This window comes from Pyricularia pennisetigena, chromosome 3, assembly GCF_004337985.1.
Source record: "Pyricularia pennisetigena strain Br36 chromosome 3, whole genome shotgun sequence".
In the NCBI taxonomy this organism is placed as follows: domain Eukaryota; kingdom Fungi; phylum Ascomycota; class Sordariomycetes; order Magnaporthales; family Pyriculariaceae; genus Pyricularia; species Pyricularia pennisetigena.
In genome coordinates this window covers 6264871-6287549 of record NC_043742.1, presented here as the reverse complement: position 1 = coordinate 6287549, position 22679 = coordinate 6264871, and the positions used below count along the sequence as shown (strand labels likewise).

Sequence of the window (22679 nt, the reverse complement as noted above, 5' to 3'; positions counted from 1 at the left end):
TCCCTGCATTGAGGGGGGTGTGGAGTCGCCGCTTGCGGATTCTACTGGCACAAGTTAGTGGCAGGCCCAGAAGGCAGGGCAGGCCTGCCCCAAAACCTTGCCTTGCTTGCCTACCAACTACGATACATTGGGGCGTCCACTCAGGAGACGCAGGGTGTGCTTGTGACCGACTTTCTCATAATATAATCCGCTGTCACAACGAAATAACGGGCCCCACTTCGAAGGGTGTGGTACGAGTATCACCGCCACCACCACCCATTGCACTAACGCTTTTGCTCAAGTCCACCACAATCGGACCAGTCACACATCCTGGTAAAACCCTGGACACTTGTCTGGCTCCGTCTGCATCGACGAATGACGATGCACCAAAGTGGCCCAGCGCTTGGGGTGGGAAGGGGAGAAAACGAGAGATTGGAAGCGGACAGTCAGAGTCGCACTCGATAGTAGATGGGGTGGTGTAAGATGTGTGTTTTGTTGTCTTTGCCTTGCGTGAGTGTGTGTACCATCGTATGTGGTACTATGAGTATTATGTGCGTGTGAATGTGTGTGAATGTGTCTTGTGCTTGCTTTGTCCCTTTGCCCTCTGTGTCGCCCTCTCTGAACAGCTTGCTAACAGTGTTCCTCCTACTCCACTAAGATATTGGGATGTTTCTTGTGGTGTAGGCGACGATCCCCCTTCTGGAATTTTTTTGATGCTCTGCTGACTCCGACGGTGGCCCCACGGCTGCCTGCGAATCGTCGGCTTCATCGTCATAGTAGGCAGATCTCATTCCAGCCGCGACGAGCGGTGGTGTCGTCGCGAAACATGGGCCGTCCATGCGGCGCAGCACATACAGTACAGTACTATCTTGCCAGTAGTACGGAAATCCGTTTCTCCTTTTTCTGCTCTATGCGACCCGACCAGTGTTCCCCGCCCTTGTCTGAAAGCAAGTAATTGATACCCCAAGTATCCCCTACGTACGCCTTGCCTTGTACGTAACACGGCCTGCTCCGTTGAGTCTATCCCTATGGTATTTGCTTTGCCCAGACTGAGGCCTGTATCCTTGTGCATTGATTTTGGATGCATTTTCCCACGGGGTGAATAGCCCCATTTGCGTGCGTGTGTGTTTACGCGGTGGCAACAACTACTTTACATAGGTATACTTGGTAGCCAGAATAACTTTTTGAAGCGTAGCGATCCATGTAGAAAAGAGCAGGAAAGGAGTAAAATTCTATTCGGCGGCCAAATTCCAAATGTCCACCGAATGCGGAGGTTGAATCTTTGTCCGGTTGGCTTCTGGTAGCCACTGCAAGCATCTTCCATTGCAGTTTACGGGCGGTACGTAGTTTGTAATCGCGGTAATCCCTTTGCGCTGCTTGCCTAGTATATCCTTGGGGCGTGATTATGCTTCGCCGATGTTCAGAGGAAAGGCAAAACAAACAAACTTTTGGCTTGGCGCCAGTTTGAGGCCAATGAAAGCGTTGGTAGTAGGGGGGGAAGATACATGTAAGTTAGGCTTTACGATTCTAGGCGCGGGCAGTCTCCGGCATAGCACTTGCAGCGAGATAAAAAAAAAATGCGAATCAATTAACGGACGGGCGGCGGGACGTACAACTCAAAATCAATGGTGAGACCAACAATCAATCCCATGGCTGAACCTGGGATTTCTTTGATGTTGGCTGATTTTTTTTTTTTTTTTTTTTTTTTTTTCGATCACAAGTTTACATGACTAGAACAAGCAGATAATGCTGTGCTTGACCGACAGTTGTTGCCTGCCTATGCGAACTAAACCCAACAACAAAATATTATGCTCGGCACAAATAAAAAGTCTACTTCGGTTGCTGGTCCATGAAACCTTTTTTTTGGCGTGCTCGCGACAGTCCCCAGCATAGATGAAGCACGAACGACTGGCAAAAGAGGGGAAGGCCTCTACCTCGCGTGTGTCAGTCGACATGCATGCCTGGGGTTATCGACAGATTTGCCGGGTATATTGGACGATCTTGTTTTGGGCGCTGTTCCCTTTAGGTTTTGGCGCAAAAGAAAAAAAAAAATTACCTATCGAGCAGGAACGGGAAAGTCCAAGCCTCCACTGAATAATGAAGCACCAGGGCACTTCCTGTGTACCCGTGGCTCATTGAATCAGAGCTGATAACGAATGGATAACGGTCAGGTGAGCAGGAAAAAGGTAAAGAAAAAAAAAGTTTCCGGATAAATTTCTATCGGCACGTTTGTCGCAAGAGGAAACGCAATCGGATTTTGGGTCCACCCGTTGCATCTCGCATTGAGTTCGCCGGAGCAGCAGCGAAAATAGGGACCTGCCTCACGTCGACTAATCTTCCTTTTCCCCCAAAGTCCCCTTCGGAAGCGCCTTGGCAAAGCATCAGCGTGTTCCATCAGTCGCTGTCAGCATTATCAGATCCCATAAATTAAGTAGGGAGCAGTACAGTAATACTGCGGTAGACGGCTCGTGCGTTTTGTTTTCCCTCTGGTCGCATGCATTTCGCACATTTCGCTGCCGGGTTCGCTAGGGAGGCACAGCACACGTTTAAGCAACAATCTAAGGTCCATGACGCCAGCCGGCGGTAACGGTTAGGGGGTTGGGTTGTCTCCATGCAGGTGCATCGTAGGATGCTGGGGTAGTTTTTTGCCCAGCCATTTTTAATCAATGATTTGGGGGGAAAATATGAAAACGTGACTACTTTTTCCATATTCGCCTATCTACTGCATACATTGTTGTGTTTCTTTCGCGATGCCCAGCCCCTAGCCAGCTGTCAGTCATCTTTTGCACCAATACTTTTTCAGTCGAGACTCGCAATTGGTTGGTTCAAAAAGACCAATCCAGACAGGCACTGATGTGCGTGGCTGCATGCAACAGGCGTTGCTGTGTTGCTTTTGCCAGCCACCCCAAACAGGAATCATCAAGTTTTCTTTATGCGGTCAATTTGTGAAGAGCTGCGTGGTCATCACGAGAGGCAGCCAGGGTGATCTTTTCATTACTCTCTTACTCTTTCTTCCTTTTTTTTCTTTTTCCGCAAACTTTCGTCAGAGGCTTTCACCGAGCCCAAATAAACTAAGTAAGAGTCAAGAAGTTCCAAGTCGATAATCTTTTCCCTTTCTTTGGAGATCGACATCGACAGGTCTTGACTCGATAAGATTACCTCTGCTATGAGTATATCTTTCTTTGAAGCCGGAGAAAGTTTTCACAAACTCAGCGCAGGCGGCCCCTGTGGTCATTAGATATGTATCACTTATAACATGATGCCGAAAGCTAAAAAAACTCTCAATTTGATGGCCCGGCCCGAGACAGGTGGCCGGCGGAGACCGCGGGGTCTTGCACAATCTTTTGCATAACAGTTGCGCATGGAACAAACAACCTCAACACGGCGAATTCACAAGATAGGAAAGAGGATGATCAAGGGAGGAAAGAAATGCAGAAACTAGGAGAGGGTTCCGGGACGTTCGGCGGTTGCGGACAAGGTATCCCGGGCGGCAACGTCCCTCTCCGCAATTTATCACAGCGCAGCATAACCGTCGTTGGTGACTGGTCTTTCTCTTTTTTTTTTTTTTTTTTTTTTTTTTTTTGGCCCTTTTCCGCTCTCGCCTACAATTATGGGGCCTGCCGCCTATCCCACACATGACAGCTGACCACGCAAACTTTTGGTGGCATTTTCCATGGTAGCCTTTCCCCTTGTGGGACCATGAGTCCCCCCTAGTCTTGGTCCCAGTGTGCCTGTAGAGTGAAAAAAAAAAAAACCAAAAAAAAAAGTCCGAGACCGATGCACCCTCGGCCCACAACAAGGGTTAGGTCTCCAGAAGGTAACAAGATTAGAAACGGTTGATCGTGGCCAGAAGCCTTGGTAGAAGGGGGCAAGCAAGAAAGGTAATGACCAATCACAGATCGCTCATACCCGATTGCTGTTGGGCCTGGTCAGGTGGCCGGCGGTTGACATTGCCGCCCTCCTTTTCGGCCCCGTGCATATCATCATCATATCATAGTAAGCAGCCGGGGGGGTTGATGTGGATTTGATGTTGTTTACGCAGTTGAGAAGGATTGGCGCAGAACTCTGCGAAGCATCTCGGATGTTTGTTTCGGCGGCAGCGCATCTTGCAACAGAGTAGCAGGCGCAGTACCGTAAAACCCCAGTGGCACGTTTTTTTTTTTTTTTTTCTTGGTGTGTTCTGTTTACAAAGTGGCAATTTCAGATGCAACTCTCGTCTGATGAACCGCGTGGTATTTTTGTAAACGACCTGCATCTGGACTTTGTCTCTTCTTTTTTTTTTTTGCCCGCTTGCGTATCTCCTTATTTTATTTTCCTCTGATCGTTGGTTGTTTTTCTTCCCAGGCCGACGCTGTTTTGCGCCGACTTTGTTATGTTATGCAATGCAACACTACGACCGAACTTCCCGCAAGGAAGATTCTAGCCTGCGAGAACAGGCAGCAGTACACAAAGAGAGAGGATTCCCAGTTTGGGGTGATTGTTGTTAGCGGTCAGGGCGACCGGTACGTCCGAGTGCGCTCATCCTTGGCCGCAGGCAAATGTTCCTTCGTCAGCAGGCAATAACAGCTCAGCCACTCTGCGAATAAATTCCCGCTATGCTATGTCGTAACTGAGTGAGCAAGACAGGCAAGATGGGCGTGTTGCAGATAATTATGGCAATTATTATGGTAATTACTTCTTAATTATTGAGGCCTAATGATTGATCTTCAGGGTGGTTAGTTTGAGCCGCTGCTCACGGTTTTGCTTAGAGTACATGGTCAGATTCATGAAGGCTGTGGCAATCAAATTTGTTTTTTTTTTTTTTTTTTTTTTTTTTTTTCTTCCTTTAGATTGGTCGACTCGAGTTGTGAAAAGTATTTCTGGTTGTGTCTATCATTAACTAGATCCGTCCATCCATCATCCATCATCCATCAGTACTGTCCTGTACATCTCTGCACAACAATGCACGAAAGTGAGGCTGTCGAGACAGATGGTTGAGATGGTCCGTGCATGCGCATAACACATCGACGTGGTACGTAAACGCACACACACAGACTAAAACCCAGGGACCAATCGGTGCAGGTCCTCGAGTCGCCCATCGTAACCTAGGGTGGCATGCTGGAAATTTCCATGTTGGTTGCTTGTAATGCGTGGGTTTCCTTCCAGAAATCCAGTCAGAAAAGAAGGGGCGCCATCTTTTTTTTTTTTTTTCATCTTTTTTTTCTGGCTCACCTGTGGGACCTTGAATTATTGGGCACGAGTGCTTGGTTTCGGGAAAAATGGCTTGCAGATTTGGACGTTGGCAAAAGAGCGGGTCACACGAGCCCACCTTTTTCGCAAACTTTCTTTGATTCTTCTTGTCTATTTGTTCATCTCTGAAGGTGTTCATTTGCGCTCGCTCAATGGTTCGTGATGCCCACCCAAATCCGGTCTCAATTTGTTTTTTTTTTTGTTTTTTTTGTTTTTTGTTTTTTTTCTTTGGTTTGGGTGCACCGCACCGAGATTCCCCTTCCCGTCCTTCGAGTCCCACTCTACAGAGTCGCAGCCGATAATCTCGTATTACGGGGCGCGAAAGGTAACAGCAGTACAGTACTCTTTTTCCTGCTTTTTCAGCGGCCGGCCAGAACGTGCCCCATCACCAATGGGACAGTAATCTTCGCCTAATTTCTTAACGTTTTCCTTATGGGGACGGTATGGTTTCTTTGGCGATGGCGCAAATTGGCATTTCTGCTTAGGGCAGGACAATGGGGATCTTGCAGATTCTTCATGTCACGCCAGCCGATCTTTGTTTTATTACGGGATATTAAGTCTGCTTTGAGGGTAGATTGTGACTTTCCCTCGGGTGAGGGTCGCAATGGGAGCAGGCACCCCATCCACACCTTAATTTTCGAGGTTTTGGTAATGCACCTTCGTTCCAACTTGGGTCACCGTGGTTGACAGCGGGATGCTCGAGTGCGTACCTGACCACTGCCAGTCGTGATTGTTTTTCTGACGGATACAAGACGCAAAGTTGCGTTCACCAGTGATTGGCACATTCGTGCTAGCAATTTTTCGATATTACTCGGGCCCGGCAGTACCTTGTATCCGTATGTATTAGAGTAGCATCGAGCCTCAACTTTCAAAACTTGGTACAGGGAGAGGCTATGACACGATGCATGTGGGCCTCGAGGTAGCTGACAAAGGAAAATAGCGCAGGCACAAGGCCCACGAACCAAGATGGAGTGCCGAGTTGTGCCCATCCAAGTCGCCAAGTTGCTTTTTTCCCAGGACGTACAAGTACTATAGCAATTCAGCTTACTGTAGGTGGTATTGGCAGCGTACAGTACTACATTGCAAGTGGTAAGTACGTAGGTAGCGAGTAGGCTGTGGTCCGTGTGTCGGGCCCTCCCTTTCCTCACTGGGCAGACGAACCTCAGACGGTTGCTTTCTTTCTTTCCCACTCTGGTTACCACTGTGGTTAATTGCAATAGCATGATTCACTAGGAAGTCCATGGTTTGCTTTTCTCATATTTTTATTTTTTTTTCGTGCCGCGATGGGCTGATGAGCGGTGACGTTTTGAGCGGGTTTGAGGCATATTCGGGCTTTCAGAGGCTTGTGTCTCGTTAATTGTTTCTTTTTTTTTTCCACTTTTCATTCTGCGCTTCTTTCTTCTCATAATCGACTGACAGTTTTTTTTTTTTTTTTAGTAAATACTTTCTTGCTATTATGTTCCCCGCGCCTTAGCTCAATCTTGTGATTGCTAGCGACATCATATCGGCGATCCGACGTTCGCGCTAGCCTCCACTTATTTTACGCTGTACCTGTTAATGTTGATCCTTGTGCATGAAGCTCTTTCTCAGCTCGGCTTTTTCACTTTCGTGGACATCTCCATGACGCCGCGGGGGTGAGTCGGTTGATTTTTTTTTTCTTTCTCTCTAGTCGGTCTGGCCAGACGAGTCTATAGTAAACTGAGGTACACTGGACTGACGGGAAGCGTAGTCGCACCACAGCTCGCCCAAGAGGGGCAACTCTAGGCTAAGGGCCGTCGAGGAAGTAAAAAAAAACAATAGTAATAATAATAATAATCGTCGCCAGTCTGCGTCGATTCTTGATTGATGAATGTGCATAAGCACTTGCGACTGACTAGACTACGATAGCCCTCGAAAGATGATACTACCAAGTATCTTGGGCAGGTATGTTTCGATGGAAAGGGGGATGGACATGCGCATTGGACGGGGGGCGTTGTTCTCCTTCCTACTCCCGCAAAAAGCCCGTATTACCGGCTGCCTTCGTTCCGCATCCGTTTTGTCGGCCAAGCCCCGGCCGGGGCTAAACTAACACACCAGCTCCCGCAGGTTTTGATTCGCCTACATGGGAATGTTTGCAAAATCGCATGTCGGAGTATGCGCGTCTTGTCGATTACCCTGGGGCCAGGACTGCTTCAGCCTGTAGCGTTTCGACACCTGGGTGATCTGATGGTTACGTGTTTTGTCCCTCGATGAAAAAAATAAGGCGCGCCTGGTCTGTTCCGTCAAAGCCCCCACGCAAAAGGTCTCAAGCTGGGTTCTTCCAGCGCAATCGTTTCAGATGTTGATCAGTTACTCTTATGGTCTTAGTCTTGGCGGCCGGCTCATAACAGACAAGCAAAAAAAAAGAGCTCACTGTCGAACAAGAACAAGACAAGGACGCATTGAGATCTAGCGGGACCAGACAAAGGAACTTGCCAAGCATTATCTTATCGTACATAACACAACTGGTAGTTGGTAACGAGATGTTGCGGGCGGTGTGTTTGATGGTTCGGTTCAAGAACCATCGCAACCCCCCTGCCGATGATCTCTCGCGTCGACAGGCGTTCAAGGGCATGATGAGCGAGGGCAAAGCAAGGATGAGCAAGAGACATGGATGTTCTTCATGTTTCAGCCACAACGATGAGAGGGAAAGAGAGCGCGAGCGACCTTGTGCCTGGGGTGCCTGACTTTAGGACAGCGCCACATATCATCAGCCCGACACCAAGCTTGGACGTGGTTGACGGGGTTTTACCATCCGATCCGTTGTTGTTCAACAGCACATTTACAGTACCGAGTGATCACGTCGTACTTGGAATGCGTGTTTGTGCTTTGTTGATGTTGATGTTGATGTTGTTGCCTATTGTTTGACCCCTTGCAAACCCCTCAAACAAAACCCCCTCGTCAGACATGTTCTGATATTATTAAGTGGAATCATGTTTTTTTTTTTTTTTTTTTTTTTTTTTTTTTCTGCTGCGAACCGAAATGCTGCTCTGACAAACAACTGATAACTCAGGGGTCCTTAGCACGCTCGGAATATGACCCCTTCCTAGTCAGTATGTAAAACCAACACTCAAGGCACGGCCGACATCAGACAGAGAGACATGCAACAAATCCCCGGCCAGCTTACGAGATATGCACAAACAGCCGGTCGACGATTGCATCGGAAACACCATGTTGTTGTTCGCTTGTTGCCGTCGTTGTTGTTGTTGTTGTTCTTGTTGACAACCATGTCCCTCTTTTTACACCGTGCCTAATTTTCATCTCGCAACAAGCAAAGTCAAGACCAGGCGAGAAGAGGCATGAAAGAAGAACCCCTATTTTGCCTCCGGATGTCTGGAACATGTTCCAAACCCCGCCTTGGGATCCTCCACAACTAATGATATGCGGCTTTTGTGGCAAACGGCTGGGAACGTCATTGATGCTGATGATCCATTCCCGATATGTCTGTGCGGTTTCTATCGTTTTCATGTTGTTCTACGGGTTCTCCTGCCACCATTGGGCATCTTCGAAATAGTTCAGCGGCGGTGTGCGCCTATACAAGTGGTATGGTATCACCAAGTACTACTGGGTTTAGTTCACGTACCAGTGCGAATTTCACAAGTGCATTAAGTGGAAACATGGGTTTTGTCGCAATATAGCGACTTAATCCCCGTGATGATGATACCCACGCACAGAACCATGATAGTCAAAGTCAGTCATCGATCACCTCTTTCGCGCTTGCTTGTCAGTCATCGAAACGAGGTCATTGGTCGCGCAAGCAGAATAGGAAAATTGCCCCGACGAGTCCGACCAAATCGGCGCCGGCGTTTTGACGTTTTGACGGTCAACGCTGGCATTCCCAGTTTCCCTTTCTTTCTTTCTCGTTTTTTTCCCTTGTTCTGACGCAAGACCCATGCATAGCCCCCCTTCTCAGCTGTCCGCGCTTTGTACTGACTCCCACATCTTGCCACTGTATGACTGTAAGCTCCCGTGGGCGCGTCCTTTTTTGGGTCCTTTCACGAATAATAGTATAGTTTGTGTGACTCTTGTTTTTTTTTTTTTTTTTTCTTTTTCTTTTTGTTTGTTGAACCGTCGGTTTAGTCGGTCGTGCATGCTCGGATCGTCCGGTAAATGTGCCCGAGGGAGCCTTTCCTAGTTTGCAGTTTTTAGTTGTTTGTTATGCAGTGTCCTGCTCGTTATCGTCATGCCCGTGGGAACTTTAGTTCCCCCCTCCAAAAAAAAAAACGTCGTCCTTTCTTTTGGTCAAGACAGGACCCTTTTCGCATTACACCAGACTTGCATTTTAACGCAAGGCGCACAGAACCCTAAACTAGTCACGCTTCTTTTTTTTCCCTGTTCCAAGTAGGCTCGCCGCTAGCTCGTTGCACCAGTTTTCCACTATTCTTTTTCGTCACGTCCCGCCGGGCAACGCTAAAAGACACGAGGCCCTTTTGGCTAGAGCGGTTAGGAAAGAGACAACTCAGCAGCAAGGGAGAAGCCGTCTTTTTCTCTTGAGTTCGAAACGTGCGCTGGATTGCTATCTCCTGTTTCTTCGAGGCAAGATAATAAAAAATAAAAAAAAGTCCGGGTTTGGCTATGATGATGACCTGGCGCATCAGCATGCTCTCGTGACAGCGGGATGTGTGAAGGGAGCCGTTGTTCCGGTGTGTCTCTCTGTCTTTGCGCGTGTTCTTTTTTTCTTTCTTCCTTCCTTCCTTTTCCCTTACTGTCTTTCCATTGACATGGCCTGCACGTTCGTAAGGGTGTGAGTGCATCAGTAGCATATTCATCTCAGCTACAAGCTTACGAAAAAAAAAAAAAAAAAAAAAAAAAAAAAAAAAAAAAAAAAAAAGATTGATTCTCTTCTCTGAACCCCCGAATTTGTGTCATAACTTCAGCCCTTTTTTTGCTCCCTTGCTTTCTTACCTACCTTTTTCGCTTTTTCCCGAGCTAGACCAGACCAAGGATTAGGCCAGAGCACCCGGGCATCCTGCTACGTATTGTAGATCCTAGTTTGCGTCATCCTAACTTGATGTCCCATTTCTTTGTAACGGATGCGCTCAGGGCTTTTGTCTTTTTTCGCTTTCTTTTATTCTTTTTTTTTATGTATTTATTTCTTAGTGATGATCCGAGTTCTAGACCCTGATTATCCTGTTGATCAATCTGCTTCTCCAAAATAAAAAAAGCCACCGCCGTAGTTTGATATGACATTGTGCCGCCAGCCGACCCGTCGCCGGCGTAGGGAACAAGGGCACACTTCCCAATCACATAATGCACAGGTAGACACTGGATGGGGGATTGGCGAACAGATTGACCACTGAACGAGAAGAGAACCGAGAAAGCAATTCGCGAATCACGTCTTTGCCCCTGCAGTGCAGTATGCACTCTGCATGTATTTATTGTGTTGATATCTGGGGCCCTGGTTTATGAAAGGATGTGAATTACGCAAAGTAGAACTGGATGCAGATGCTGCTGACTTCAGCCCATGTAGAGAAAATCCCCAGATAAGATGCCCAACACCCGATTGGCCGTAGCGTCCCAAGGCAAGCAAGCGCCCGCGGCAGCCTGTAGGGTGCCAAGTTGTAGTCCGGGCGGGCTGTAGAGATGGTGTCGTTTGGTAGGCCGCCTGTCATACATAGATTACGGGTTTTAATCTATCTCGAAAGTGGTAGCCACACCTTTTTTTTTTTTTATTTTCTCCTCCACCAAAACCCCAATAAACACCCATGGTTCGAACCCAATGTAAAAGTACGTCAAACGAATAGTGCGGCTGGTCGTTTGGTGTTTCCAATGCAGCTTTGCAGCTTTGCAAATGTTGGACGCGCCAAGAGTTTGCCATTTAGTTGCATGCACTCTTTTTTTCAGCTCTGAAGCAGACTTCATACCAGAGGTTGGGAGTATATCACATGCTGCATAAGAATACAGACCATAAGGCTAGGCGCTGGCAAATACACCAATCGTTCGCAACCTTGAACTACTTACTTAGCCTTGCCCCCCAGCCATCTTGTCACGATCTCGATCAGACAAACAGGGAGTGGATGCATCACAGCCTTCGAACCAACCAAGAGATATATGCTCTGAGTGAACGGTACCGGATCAGGAGCCGTCTACTTTTCTTTCTTTGTTGCTTTGTTAGGTTGGCTTCCCTTTTGGCGCTTTCCCCCAAAGTTCTGCCCAGATTTCAAGATCTCGATCTTATTTAACCAGACTAGCTATAATATTATTCTGTAGATAGTATTAGACAGGATCACAATTGGCTATAGTCGTTTCAAAGATGGTCTGATTCCGATGTCAGTGGCGATAGAAATAACAAGCGGATTATATACATTTCCAAATCTTCCCCCCAAAAACGACCAAAGGAAAAAAAAAAAATATGCAAGGCAAAGAAACGCTCTAGAGGAGAAACTAAACCTGGGACGTACACGCGTCGTTTTTTTTTTTTTTTAATTGTTCAAAACATCATGTCTTTGCATAACCCCGAATGAGCTGAGACAGGACAGCACGCGGTTTTTTGGAGTTAAATCACGGACGACTTGTGTCTCTGTCTGTGTCTTGTCAGCATGCCTTAAAGGACGCCACGCGCATGCAAGACAGACCCCTAATATCCGATGTTGCCTTTTTTTTCCTTTTTGTCTCTCTGCCTTTTTTGCTTGTTCCGTTCCCAAAATCGTCTCAATGCGCGCATTTGTACCTCCCTTGCTTTTTTTTTTTTCCTTTTGGTCACCTGCTCAACGTAAGAAGAAATGAAAAAAAAGCAACCAGAGACAAATACTACGAGGCGACTGGCTCTTTGGGTCTGGGGTCAAATTGATCATGGGGGAGTGCATTGACGTGAGCAAACGTCTGGTTTAGATTGCCTGCCTGGGTGGATGCAATCAGGCACTCGGCTTGCCTGGGGGACGTGATTTGACGGGTGCTTGCCGTGTTTGTCCGGACAACGGCATATCTGTTTGCGTGATTCCGATGTTTTTCTCTCTCGATTGGCTGGCCTGATGAGTTTTGATGCCTTATGATGCGGCCTTCTCCCGGCCTTGGGACGGAGGCCTTGCCTATGTGGCCTATGCCATCAGCCTCACAGGGAATTGCGTGTTATTACGTAGTACGATGGTCGCTACCCGAACGAGATGGGGAAAAAAAAAGAGAGGCAGAAAGAAAAAAAAAAAGTTTCAGACCCTACTCCCAACATTACAAACAAAAACCGGGCGGGCTGCCTCGTTCATCGGCAACCCCAAGTTCCCTCCGCCCTGCATTGCGCATCAACCGACGCCCCCCCGGGGGAGGCAGGTATATCCGACAGAGGAGATGTGCCTTGTCTTCATCTCCCATTTCTGTCGACCGAGGTCCGGGATGTTTTGCTTTTTTATAATGACTTGCCCTCTTTTCTTTTTTTTTCTTCTTTGTCAATTCTTCCGAGGTCCCCACCAACCCGCTTGCAGACTGCTTACCGTCCCGATATCGATCAGGAGGAAATATATAGGGCAGACTATCAGCCGGGGGCCTGCTTTATAGGGCAATAACCAAACGCAGGGCTGATAGAGCCAGACAGGGTGGCAGTGCACAGAACAAGAACAAGGTTGGCAATAATGATGTTGGGCACCCATTAGGGGTAATCAAGTATATAGAAAACAGAGAAAAAAAACAACAATGTTGTTACACATACGAAATACATACACTCCCGAATCGTGATGCTCGCCTTGAGTCTGCTTGGAAAATCGCATGTCCCACGCCTCATCCTCGGCATAAAGGCAGACGGACAAAACGACAATGCGACTAAGAAAAGAAGACATTTGTCAAAAAAAGGGTGTTTAAAGCCAGCTTGGATCTTGTTGCCCCCCGATCTCGGCCGGGCTGTCCGATCCTATCTAACGGAGCATGGTCTGCCCGGGAAATGGTAGTAGGATTGTCCGGTGAACAAGGTTGTACAAAGGGCATCATGGTAGTAAAGGAAAGGGATGCGATTGAAGACGACTGGTGTGTCTTTTTTTTTTTTTTTTCTCTCTCTCTTTAGTCATGCAAGCACGCAGATTCACCGAACAAATGTTTTATTTTTATTTTTATTCTTATTTTTATTTTTGGCTCGTAGTATCAAAGTCATGCCCTGTTGGGTTGCTGCGACTTTGGAAACAACACAATCCCTTACACTACAGATCGTCATCGGCTGCCGCCCGTCGTACAGCCTGCCCCATCCGTATGCGGTGTCTTCCCCTTTTGGACAAGAGTGCATGATGCGGATAACCATATTTTTTTTTTCTTCAAGTCATTCCCTATTGCCCANNCCCGCCTCCCCTGTTTGGAAATGGCTGGGCTGGAGAGTGCGAGTCATCAAAGAGTCTTTTTAATGCAAAAAAAAAAGGTCATGTGGTTGTCACACATATCAATTGCCACATTATCTGCAATCTTAAAAACTTCCATTGACCAAAATGAGCTTTGTAGATATCAGTATAAAGACGGCAAATGACAGCTCAGTTCGGTGAGCCGCCCAGCTGGTCCATGCATCATCAATGCTCTACATGGTAGTTTAGTTTTACGTTGATGTCGAGGCAGATTGCACCCTTGATTCTTATGACGCAGCTCCCTCAGGTCATTGTTTGGATACTATGTGACTGGACTAAACCAAGGATAAGGTTGTGAGGAGTGTGGTCACGAGATAGTTTTGGTTATTTGTCTAATCTCAAGTCTTGAACGTTGACATAACAGAAAATAAAATTAACCTTTTTAACCCTCGACGCGTAAACCCCCCAGATGTTTCCTGACATGTCAATCACTTCACCCAAAGGGGTATGAGTCTGCATAAGTGCACAAGACAGCAGCACGTAAAATGGTTTTGTTTTCTTCCTTTCTTGGAGTTCTGGGATTCCCTGACTATCATTCAACGCATCCCTTTTGTTAATGCGACAAACGTACTCAGGCCCCCCTACCCTCGTTCTCCAAACCGCCGTGTCGGCCAGGAGAACAAAAACACGAGCAGGTAACCTCTCACCCACTTTCCGCCCTACTCTCTCCCCCGGGTTGTTGGTACGAGGACAGCAGGGGATGGGGGGAAGGACTTAGACAGGCGCGGAGAAGAGAGAGACGGGGGCCGCTCCGCTATGCATCATGGATGATTTGTCTCGGTGTCTCCGAGGCGAGCCACAGATAGAGAACTTCCCCCGTGAGACGGCGCACAGGGTGGATGTGAGATATGGGGGGTGGGGAAACAGAAAAAAAAAGGAGAAGCTTCTACTGGTCTACGCGACGCAGCGGAAGCCTTGTAATCCTCCATGGCAATCGTCCTGGGCGTACAGTGGCGATGTTGTGCCTGCCCCATCGACAGGTTTGGTGTTTGCAACAGCAAAGAACCCCAGTCTAGCCTATCGATGAGAGGCGGACAAACATATCTCCCACAAGTACCGGGGCAATGCTGTTTCACGCTCCCCCCTGAATGGCACGAGCAGACTCCCGTCACCTTCTTGATCCTACTCTAATTATTTGACAGCTCTATACGACGGAAACATGTACCGATTATGACGATCACAGATGACGAAACGAACAGGCAAAATCAGATGAAAAAAAACAGCTTTCCCCCCACATTACGCCTACCGGCGTAGCCAATTCTCCCCCACAGACTCGTCGGGGATCCGGGTGTTTGTCGACGGGGACCTTTGGCCTTGGTAAACATGGCCAACGTGCTTACATACACAGCATCTTTCCCGAGGCTAAACAAGTGGACGAGAAATTTGGAAAAATAAAGGGAAAAAAAAGGGCTTGGTGGGTATGCTCTTTTGGGCGCGACTTGCAGGTCCCCGGAAGCCGACATGTTACACGGGTGGGAACGGCCAGCGGCGTTTTCTGTTTCTCGATATTTCGTGAGTGTCTCACCGTGCCACAGACGCAATCTGGGCAGTTTTCCTGTCGCCCCCACGGTCTTTGGAAATGGACGAAGAAAATCCCCATCTGCCTCTTGGTGGGAACTCGTCCAAGAAAGAGAGTGATGCAACCATGTAGCCTCCCGGCTTGCATGTCCTGGTCGAGACAAACAAAAACAAAACAAAAAAAAGCCTTGCTCGGAAGCCTCATTCCAGCACCCGACCAGCATAAACACGAGTACAACGCACAAGCAGAAGGATGAGATGAGAGAAGAAGGAAAGAAACATCGCCTCAGTTACACCGAGTCAGATCTGTGCATGTGTAAGCAATGACTTGGGGAATGTACGAGTCTTACCCTGCCCCTCTGTGTGCGTACATTGCCATTTACGCCCCAAAGACACCGATCCCCAATCTGTGCCTTGAGGGAGGACATGACAAGGTGAAAAGCTTAGCCGAATTTGCCCTAGGGCCGCGTTTGAGCTCTTTTCCTGCTTGTTTTGGGCATCATTAATGTGAAGGGAGGGGAGCACAACGGGAGTTAGTCGTCAGGCCGCGCGCGGGGACACGGCACTGTGAGGTCGAGATGGTATGACTTTGGGGGTTTCGAAGCTGGGAGTCTTGGCCGATCCTCCCCTGGGTTGACTCGACTGTTGCCCGCTTTCCCAGCTCCCACAAGGTTCGAACTCGGCCGCTGTGGCCGCTGGGGCGTGTGAGGAGGCCACAAAGAGCGCCCGACATAACGGCCAATTTCACCCGTCCACAGGGCCATTGTGCAATAATGGTGTAGGGAGACGGGAGCAACAAGTCGTGATGTGCATACACTGTACACCAGTACTCAGGTGAAATCCTACTGTGTGTGGCCTTTCTTGTTGGTGCACATTATCCTGCATCGCACGGGAGGAGTCAACGGTGGAGCTACCACATGGCGTCCAGTGGGCTCAGGGAGACAATCCATAGGCCCTGCTTATGCAGCATGGGAAGGATGAATAGCAACAAGCGCTCGGCATGGAGACGAGCATCTTACTACGGTGTGTTTAGCTAGGTCGATATGTAGGTACCTTGTGCGAACCAGTTCGCACTCTGCAGGGACACTCTGCCGAGGACAGAAGGACTTGAGGAATCATTAGGAACAAACATTCAGCTTATGGCGGCTCTATGCGCGTTTCAGCAAGCGCCGGTGTCCTTAATCAGCAGGCCGTCCCGGTTCCTGCTCGGCGGGAATTAATAGACACGACAATATGATGGCCAGGTATGGGGCAAAGACAGCAGCACTATGCTCACTAGTAATAAGCACACGGCTTGAGATTGAATTGCATATTCCCGTAAGTCTAAAATTGTACCAAAGCACACTGTCGTTTGTGACAGCGCCCTTGTAGCTCCAGAACATTGACGAACTAGCTTCGCTCGCGGAGACCTAGGTGTATGTCGCGGACGATGGGGGCCGCATTTCTAATTATGGTTGTATATTTTCACGCCCAAGCCCCCAATGGCATGCTTGTAGGCCGCGTCAACGCCGACCAGTCGTATACAACTTGGCTGTGAAGAAGGGGTGCTTCAGGGCGTCAGCAGGAGTGATCCTCTTGTCAGGGTTGACGTGGAGGCAGCGATCCAAGAGGTCGTGAAAGAGGTTAAGCTCCTTGGCCTCAGTATCCGTCATGCCAGCAGACGCGGCCAGCAGACGGGTCCGCAGATCGCGAGTTGGCTTGATGGCGGCCAGGGTCCTGACGGTAGTCTGTAGGGGTTTTGTGTTAGTCAACTTATGGGCCGTGTTACGTGCATTTGCTATTTTGATTTACGAACAAGGAAATATTGGGAAGAGGATCAATTGGGTGCCTAGCACCATAGGATGCCAATGTGGCCGGTCCGTCGGGCGCTGGGCCCACCGGAAATAGAGAAAGGTCGCAGCTAAAGATAGAAAAAAAAAAAAAAAAAAAAAAAAAAAACTGTAGGTAGCGATATGGATGACCTTAGCCGGGCTGTTGGGGGCCTGTGACTGGGGTGTAGTTTGGTTGCTTTCCCGTCAGCGGAAAAGCTTTGTAGACGGGCCTGTTGATGATGTTGCCTGGGTCGAAGCAGACACCCCCAGCACAAATTGCCGCTAGCAGTCCACACAGGATGCAGTGACTTCACTGACCCAGTGGGCGCCAGCCGTTAAGCTGGTCAGGGGTGGTAGGTAGGCAGTGTTTGCTGAGCTAGATCCACCTCCACTGGACAATCTCCCATCCTGGGAATTAATTGATTTAATTCCTGAACATCGTTTGCATCGAAAACTGTCCCGAGTATGGCTGAGCAGTCAGGCCTCAGAATCCGACCTGCTGCGAATAATGGCAGATTCCCAATGTAAAGGGCAAAAAGGCCATGTGCCGAGTCGGATGAGGTGATTCCGGCTGACGAATTCGCCCGTCGTTGGCCGCCCCCAAGAATCATGGGCGCGGGAAAACGAAGCAGGGGAGGTAAAAATAGAAGTATTTGCCGTGCCACTTTGTCATTGTTGGTTCGACGACACGCTCGCAATCTTGAAACGAGTAGCGCAACCGCCACCAATCTCGCTTTGCATATGTCGCAAATGTGGACACCGAAACATAAGATATTAAGCCAAAGAAATCGAATGAATAGACGCTGAGTGACGCCTATGGGAAGCATGAACCAAGAGTGTGAAGCAAGAGGCAGACTAAATGCCTGGGCAAAAGGAAAACAACCAGGGCATGCAAGAAAACATGCGGAACGTACCTTTCCCAGGACTTTATCCCTCTCTTGACTGAAAAAGTTGCCCAGTTCGTCAAAGTGCATCTGCCACAGCTCACCTCTTTGATAGAGCTTTCTGCTGATCTTGCCACGAATCTCCATGATGGCTCGGAGCATCTGGTTGTTGCTATCGCCCGTAAAGAGAATCTTGCCCGTGTACATTTCGTACAGGGTGCAACCGATCGACCACATGTCTGCGGCATAGTCGTATGGGATTCCTAGGATGATCTCAGGCGCTCGGTAGAACCTACTGACGAGGTAAGGTGTGATCTCATTGTGTGCTGTCGCCGCATCCGATCTGTCGATCGCAGTGCCCAAATCGCAGATTTTTAGCACATTACGTTGATCGTTGACCTGTATCAACATGACATCAATCTGGTTAATCAAGCCGGTCGTGTTTTAACCCCAGTGTAGAAGCATTAAGGTTGGGCTTACCAATATGTTGTCCGGTTTTAGATCGGCGTGTATGATGCTGCACTTGCGCATGTGCCCCAAGGCCAAAAATATCTGGTATGCATAAGCCCGGACGCCCCGAAGGTTGATACCAACATTGTTGCCAAACTTTTTCAGCACCTCTCTGAGGTTGAGAGACAAGTTTTCAAAGGCCATACACAAATGGCCCTTGTACTCGAAAGAGCGCTCAAACTTGACAATGTGCTTCTTGTTCTCAGGATCCGCATCATTGAGCTTCTGCAGGATGGCGATTTCAGTAAAACCTCCTTTTCGTAGGGCGTCATTGTTGCGCATGATTTTGATGGCAACGAGCTTCTTGTTCGTTACGTCCATTGCCCTCGCCACACCCGAGAACATGCCCTTGCCGAGTGCCGACTGGATCTGATACCGGCCATCGAGGATCTCCCCAGGCCTGATCTTGTAGTAGCCGTCCTTGTCATCGCCTTCGAGGATACCGCCACCGTTACCCTGCGCCAGGTGCGTAGTACCTGCTTCATCTTCTGCAGCAGCCGCTTGAGCCGACGTTTTGGGTGCAACATACCTCTCGGGCGGGGCCGTGGAGAACATGTCAAAGTCGTCATCGTCATCGTCGCCAGCTGCTTTTGAGTCGCCGGTACCTGTCTCCTTTTTCATAGACTCTTCGTTGCCAAGAGCCGAGGCATTGTTTGTATTAGGGCCTTCACCGTGTAATCCAACGTTGCCATGTCGCATCTCGTCGCGGCGCTCATCCTCTTTCATGTCAGCAGTAGGATCATAGTCGGCAGCCGATGGACCATCTTCATCCAGGGATTTGCCCTTGCTATGGGTGTTGACCAGGTCCTGTTCAGTGAACATATCCAGAGCCTCTGGCGTTCCAGCATCGTTGGCTTGCGCAGAGGACCGATCAGGCGATACCGCGTCTGGACACGTATTAGTAACAGAGAAGTACAGCTGTGGCATCTTTAGGCGTTCTTACCAGAGCGAGGAGTGTTGACTTCGGTCCGTTGTGGTGTGTTGCCCTGTGTCGATTCAGGGGTCGAAACCGCCAGCTTGGCAGCAGATGCAGCAAGAAGCTGTTGCTGCATTGGTGTTGAGCCGCGTGACTTGCGAAGGAGCTCTTCACGCCGCCGTCTCCGACGCTCGATTTCAGCCTCTTCGTCCACGACGGACGGAGGTTCCCAGTCCTCGGACTGAGACTCGGGCTGCTTGGAGCCAGTGCTGTATAAGGGAAGTGGATCGATCAGCAAGATTGAACAGTCAATGCAGGATAAAGCCAGATGCAAAACAAGTGGTCGAGTTGGACATACTCTCTTTTGTCATCTTCAGCACCGTTTTTATGCTCTTCGGCAACACCTTGAACAGATTTAGCATGGACCATTCTCTGGCTACTATCATCAACCACAGGACGAGCCCGCTTGGACATGGTTTCGTCCCGTGGCTGTCTGTCATTGTGGGTACTATACTTGATAGACTCAGCCTGGTCCCTATCCTGAGATTGTCGATCGCGATGGTGAACATCACCTCTGCCGCCACCTCTATCACGCCCTCCGTTATCGGCCCGCGTGGAGCGGTACGGCGATCTGCTGCGATGACGTGCGCGCTTGTCCGGGTACTTGTCGCCATCTCTGTCGTCGTAGCGATAGTCTCGGTCATCATAGGGAAGAGGGCCGTTAGTACCCGGGCGGTCTAGGTCCTCGTACTGGCGGGGGGGCCGATCGCGGCGGCGCGATGATTCCTCGTAGTGGACGCGGAACCGGCGCGGGTCGCGGTCGGAGCCGCCGCCCCTGGATCCATTATAATAGTCGCGATCGTCAGCGCGGGCACGCTTGGAGCCGCGTGGAGAGCCGGAACGAAAGCCGGGCTCGGGAGACCGGGACGGCCTGCCTCGATTTCTATTGGTACGGTCAACACCGCTGGCCCCCTCACGATGCGGCAGAGTGGTTGCCTTTTTCACACCATGGTCGCCGTTCTCGACAATTTCACCTTCGTCTGAGCTGTACCCGGAAGCCATCGCGCTGAATGTGCCTGCCTGTCGAGGATCGATTTGTTTTGTATGCTTCTTGGTGTTGGTCACCCAGCCGGGTGCCTTCTTTCGTGGCGAGAGGTTGGGTTGTTTGCGTAAGCGTCAGTGAAAGAAGCGATGAAGCAAGTGAGATGCGACAAATGCGCCCAACCGGATCTAACCTAGAGCCTTTTCAGTCAGATCATGCCGGTCTGATTGGAAGCCACGGCAAGTTTCGTAAATAGATGCTGTAACTGGCGGGGGTTAAAATTCCGTGACGGATCAACAGATGACGGTGAAGGGATGATTTTGATTCTGTGAACAAACGCCCATTGCTCGAGAGTCTTGATTGCTCGCGCGAGTCATCCATCAGCTTCATCGGATACAGTTAGTAGTCAGAGTCAATTGGTATGTAGGGCGACCGCGTCCGGAGGCAAAGTGGGTCCGCCCCCACTCACCGCTAGAGTGCAGACTCGAGAGCCTTGCCTTATCGGCTGATTCTCCCGAATGATAAGCCTCGTTGCAGTTGGAAGAGGGGCAAAAAAGGGTCTGGTCCGTCTTTCTCCAAGTCCCTTTGAACAGAGCCATCTTTTGAACCCACCGGAACCAGCCCATCGGCAACAAGTCTCCTCGTCGTCGCAGTCTTTATTCCGCAGCCTAGAGCTTCTTTTTTTAAACAGGATGGGTGGTGCAAACCGTGAAGGTATGCATTCGGTGCTGCTCCAGAATTCAAGCCACGACCAGTCCCCCTCCCCGCCATCCTCTTCATTGCTGACACGCGTTTTCTGCACACTTAGGCGGCAAGGCCAAGCCTCTTAAGGCTCCCAAGAAGGGCGCCAAGGACCTCGACGACGACGACAAGGCTTTCCTCGAGAAGAAGCGCGCTGGTTAGTCTAACCACCGTTTATTCCAAATTCGGACAGACGAAACGAAATGAACTTGGATCATGTCGCCGCGTCGGCTGCTAACCCTGTATGATGCGCACTAGAGGAGAAGGCAAAGAAGGAGATGGCAGACAAGGCCAAGGGCAAGGGACCTCTTAACACAGGTACCCAGGGCATCAAGAAGAGCGGGAAGAAATGATTAGCATTGCGTTTGGTTGGCTTTGGGCGTTTGAGCGACCACTCGATTCCAGGTTGACCTCGGCGTCGGCTTGATTCAGAACACGCAGCGACGGAGTTGTGGATTAGTTCTATCATTGAAGACTACAAGAAGCTGGGAATATGAACTTGGCGTTTGGTTATGCTCAGTTTGTTCAAAAACTTTGTGACATGAACAATGTGCTTGGTTGTTGCGGCATCTGGTTATCCTGCGATCATTTGAATCGTTGAAGCGACGTGGGCTATGTATTTCACAATGTCCTATTTGTTGAACAAAAGACACATGCTCGAGCACCTAAAGTGCTCGAGATATTCAGTCCTAGGTTCTTCCGAAGTGCTCTTTTTTGCTGACCAGGAGTTTTATCCATGCCATTTCAAGGGTTAGGGTGAATAGTACTGGCGACATGTGGAAATTGTTGAATTGGAACGTTATTAATTCCACATCCATAATCATGACTGCCTCGGCCCTCAACAGAAAAGAGAGGGAAAAAATAATTATAATACCAAGAACAGCTGGAACATAAATCCCATGTGCAAATTGTAAAGAAATTCACGCGCATGGCGACAGTACAAAAGGAGCCACGAATTGGCGGAGGTTAGGATAGGACACGGACAGCTTTAGGCAAGGACGAAAAAAAAGCAAAAAGAAAAGAAAAAAAGAAAAATCTAATACCAAAAACGGGCACATCCGAGGCATTCCATCTCCGAATTCGCAGAAACAATGCCCGGAACGCCAACCAACGGCATACGCCGGCGTCGGGACCCGTCCGAGGACGCCACGACAGCCACCGACGTTGTCGTCGAAACCGTCCGGGCGGTCGAGGACAAGGCATCCCAGACCCTGCTGATCCTGTGGGACGAGCTGGAGGACTGGCGGCGCGACAACGCCTTCATCCTGAGCGGGTACCGGCGCACCAGCAACAGCTACGCGGCGTCGCTGGCCAGCCTCCTGCACCTGCACAACGAGTCGGTCAACATCTGGTCCCACCTCGTCGGCGCCGTCGGGTTCACGGCGACGGGCGCCTACTTTTTGCAGGCCGTCGTCCGGCCGCGCGCGGCCGAGGCCTACGGCGGAGACGTGCTTGCCTTCTCCTGCTTCTTCGCCGGCGCCCTGCTCTGCCTCGGCATGAGCGCCACCTTCCACGCCCTCAGCAACCACTCGCCCGCCGTCGCAAAGTGGGGGAACAAGCTCGACTACACGGGCATCGTGTTCCTGATCGTCGGCAGCTACGTCCCCGCGCTTTACTACGGGTTCCGCTGCCGCCCGGCGCTGCTGGAGCTGTATCTGTCCATGGTGAGTCGGGGGCCTACTTTGCTGAGAATCTGATAGCACCTTTTTTCTTCTTCCC

At 49.5% G+C, this 22679-nt stretch overlaps 3 protein-coding genes across 3 annotated transcripts in view; 2 read left to right on the top strand and 1 right to left on the bottom strand.

The window, feature by feature from the left end:
- Positions 1–16558: 16558 nt before the first annotated feature.
- On the bottom strand, positions 16559–20239 carry PpBr36_03450 (uncharacterized protein; the record flags this gene model as incomplete). The annotated part of the gene is made up of 5 exons (XM_029890622.1): positions 16559–16783; positions 17782–18150; positions 18232–19148; positions 19205–19446; positions 19536–20239. The coding sequence occupies 5 exons, from the start codon at positions 20237–20239 to the stop codon at positions 16559–16561; spliced, it is 2457 nt and encodes an 818-aa protein (XP_029754252.1).
- Positions 20240–20911: 672 nt separating this feature from the next.
- PpBr36_03449 (uncharacterized protein) lies at positions 20912–21313 on the top strand (the record flags this gene model as incomplete). Its single annotated transcript, XM_029890621.1, has 3 exons — positions 20912–20933; positions 21028–21117; positions 21219–21313. 3 exons carry the CDS (start codon positions 20912–20914, stop codon positions 21311–21313), a joined length of 207 nt encoding a protein of 68 aa, XP_029753376.1.
- A 738-nt stretch (positions 21314–22051) lies between these two features.
- Positions 22052–22679, top strand: part of PpBr36_03448 (uncharacterized protein) — a gene marked incomplete at both ends in the record, with an annotated part of 1224 nt that continues 596 nt past the window's right edge. Inside the window, one exon of the mRNA XM_029890620.1 lies at positions 22052–22624. Coding sequence (XP_029753377.1) covers positions 22052–22624 — 573 coding nt within the window. The remainder of the gene's footprint in view (positions 22625–22679) is intronic.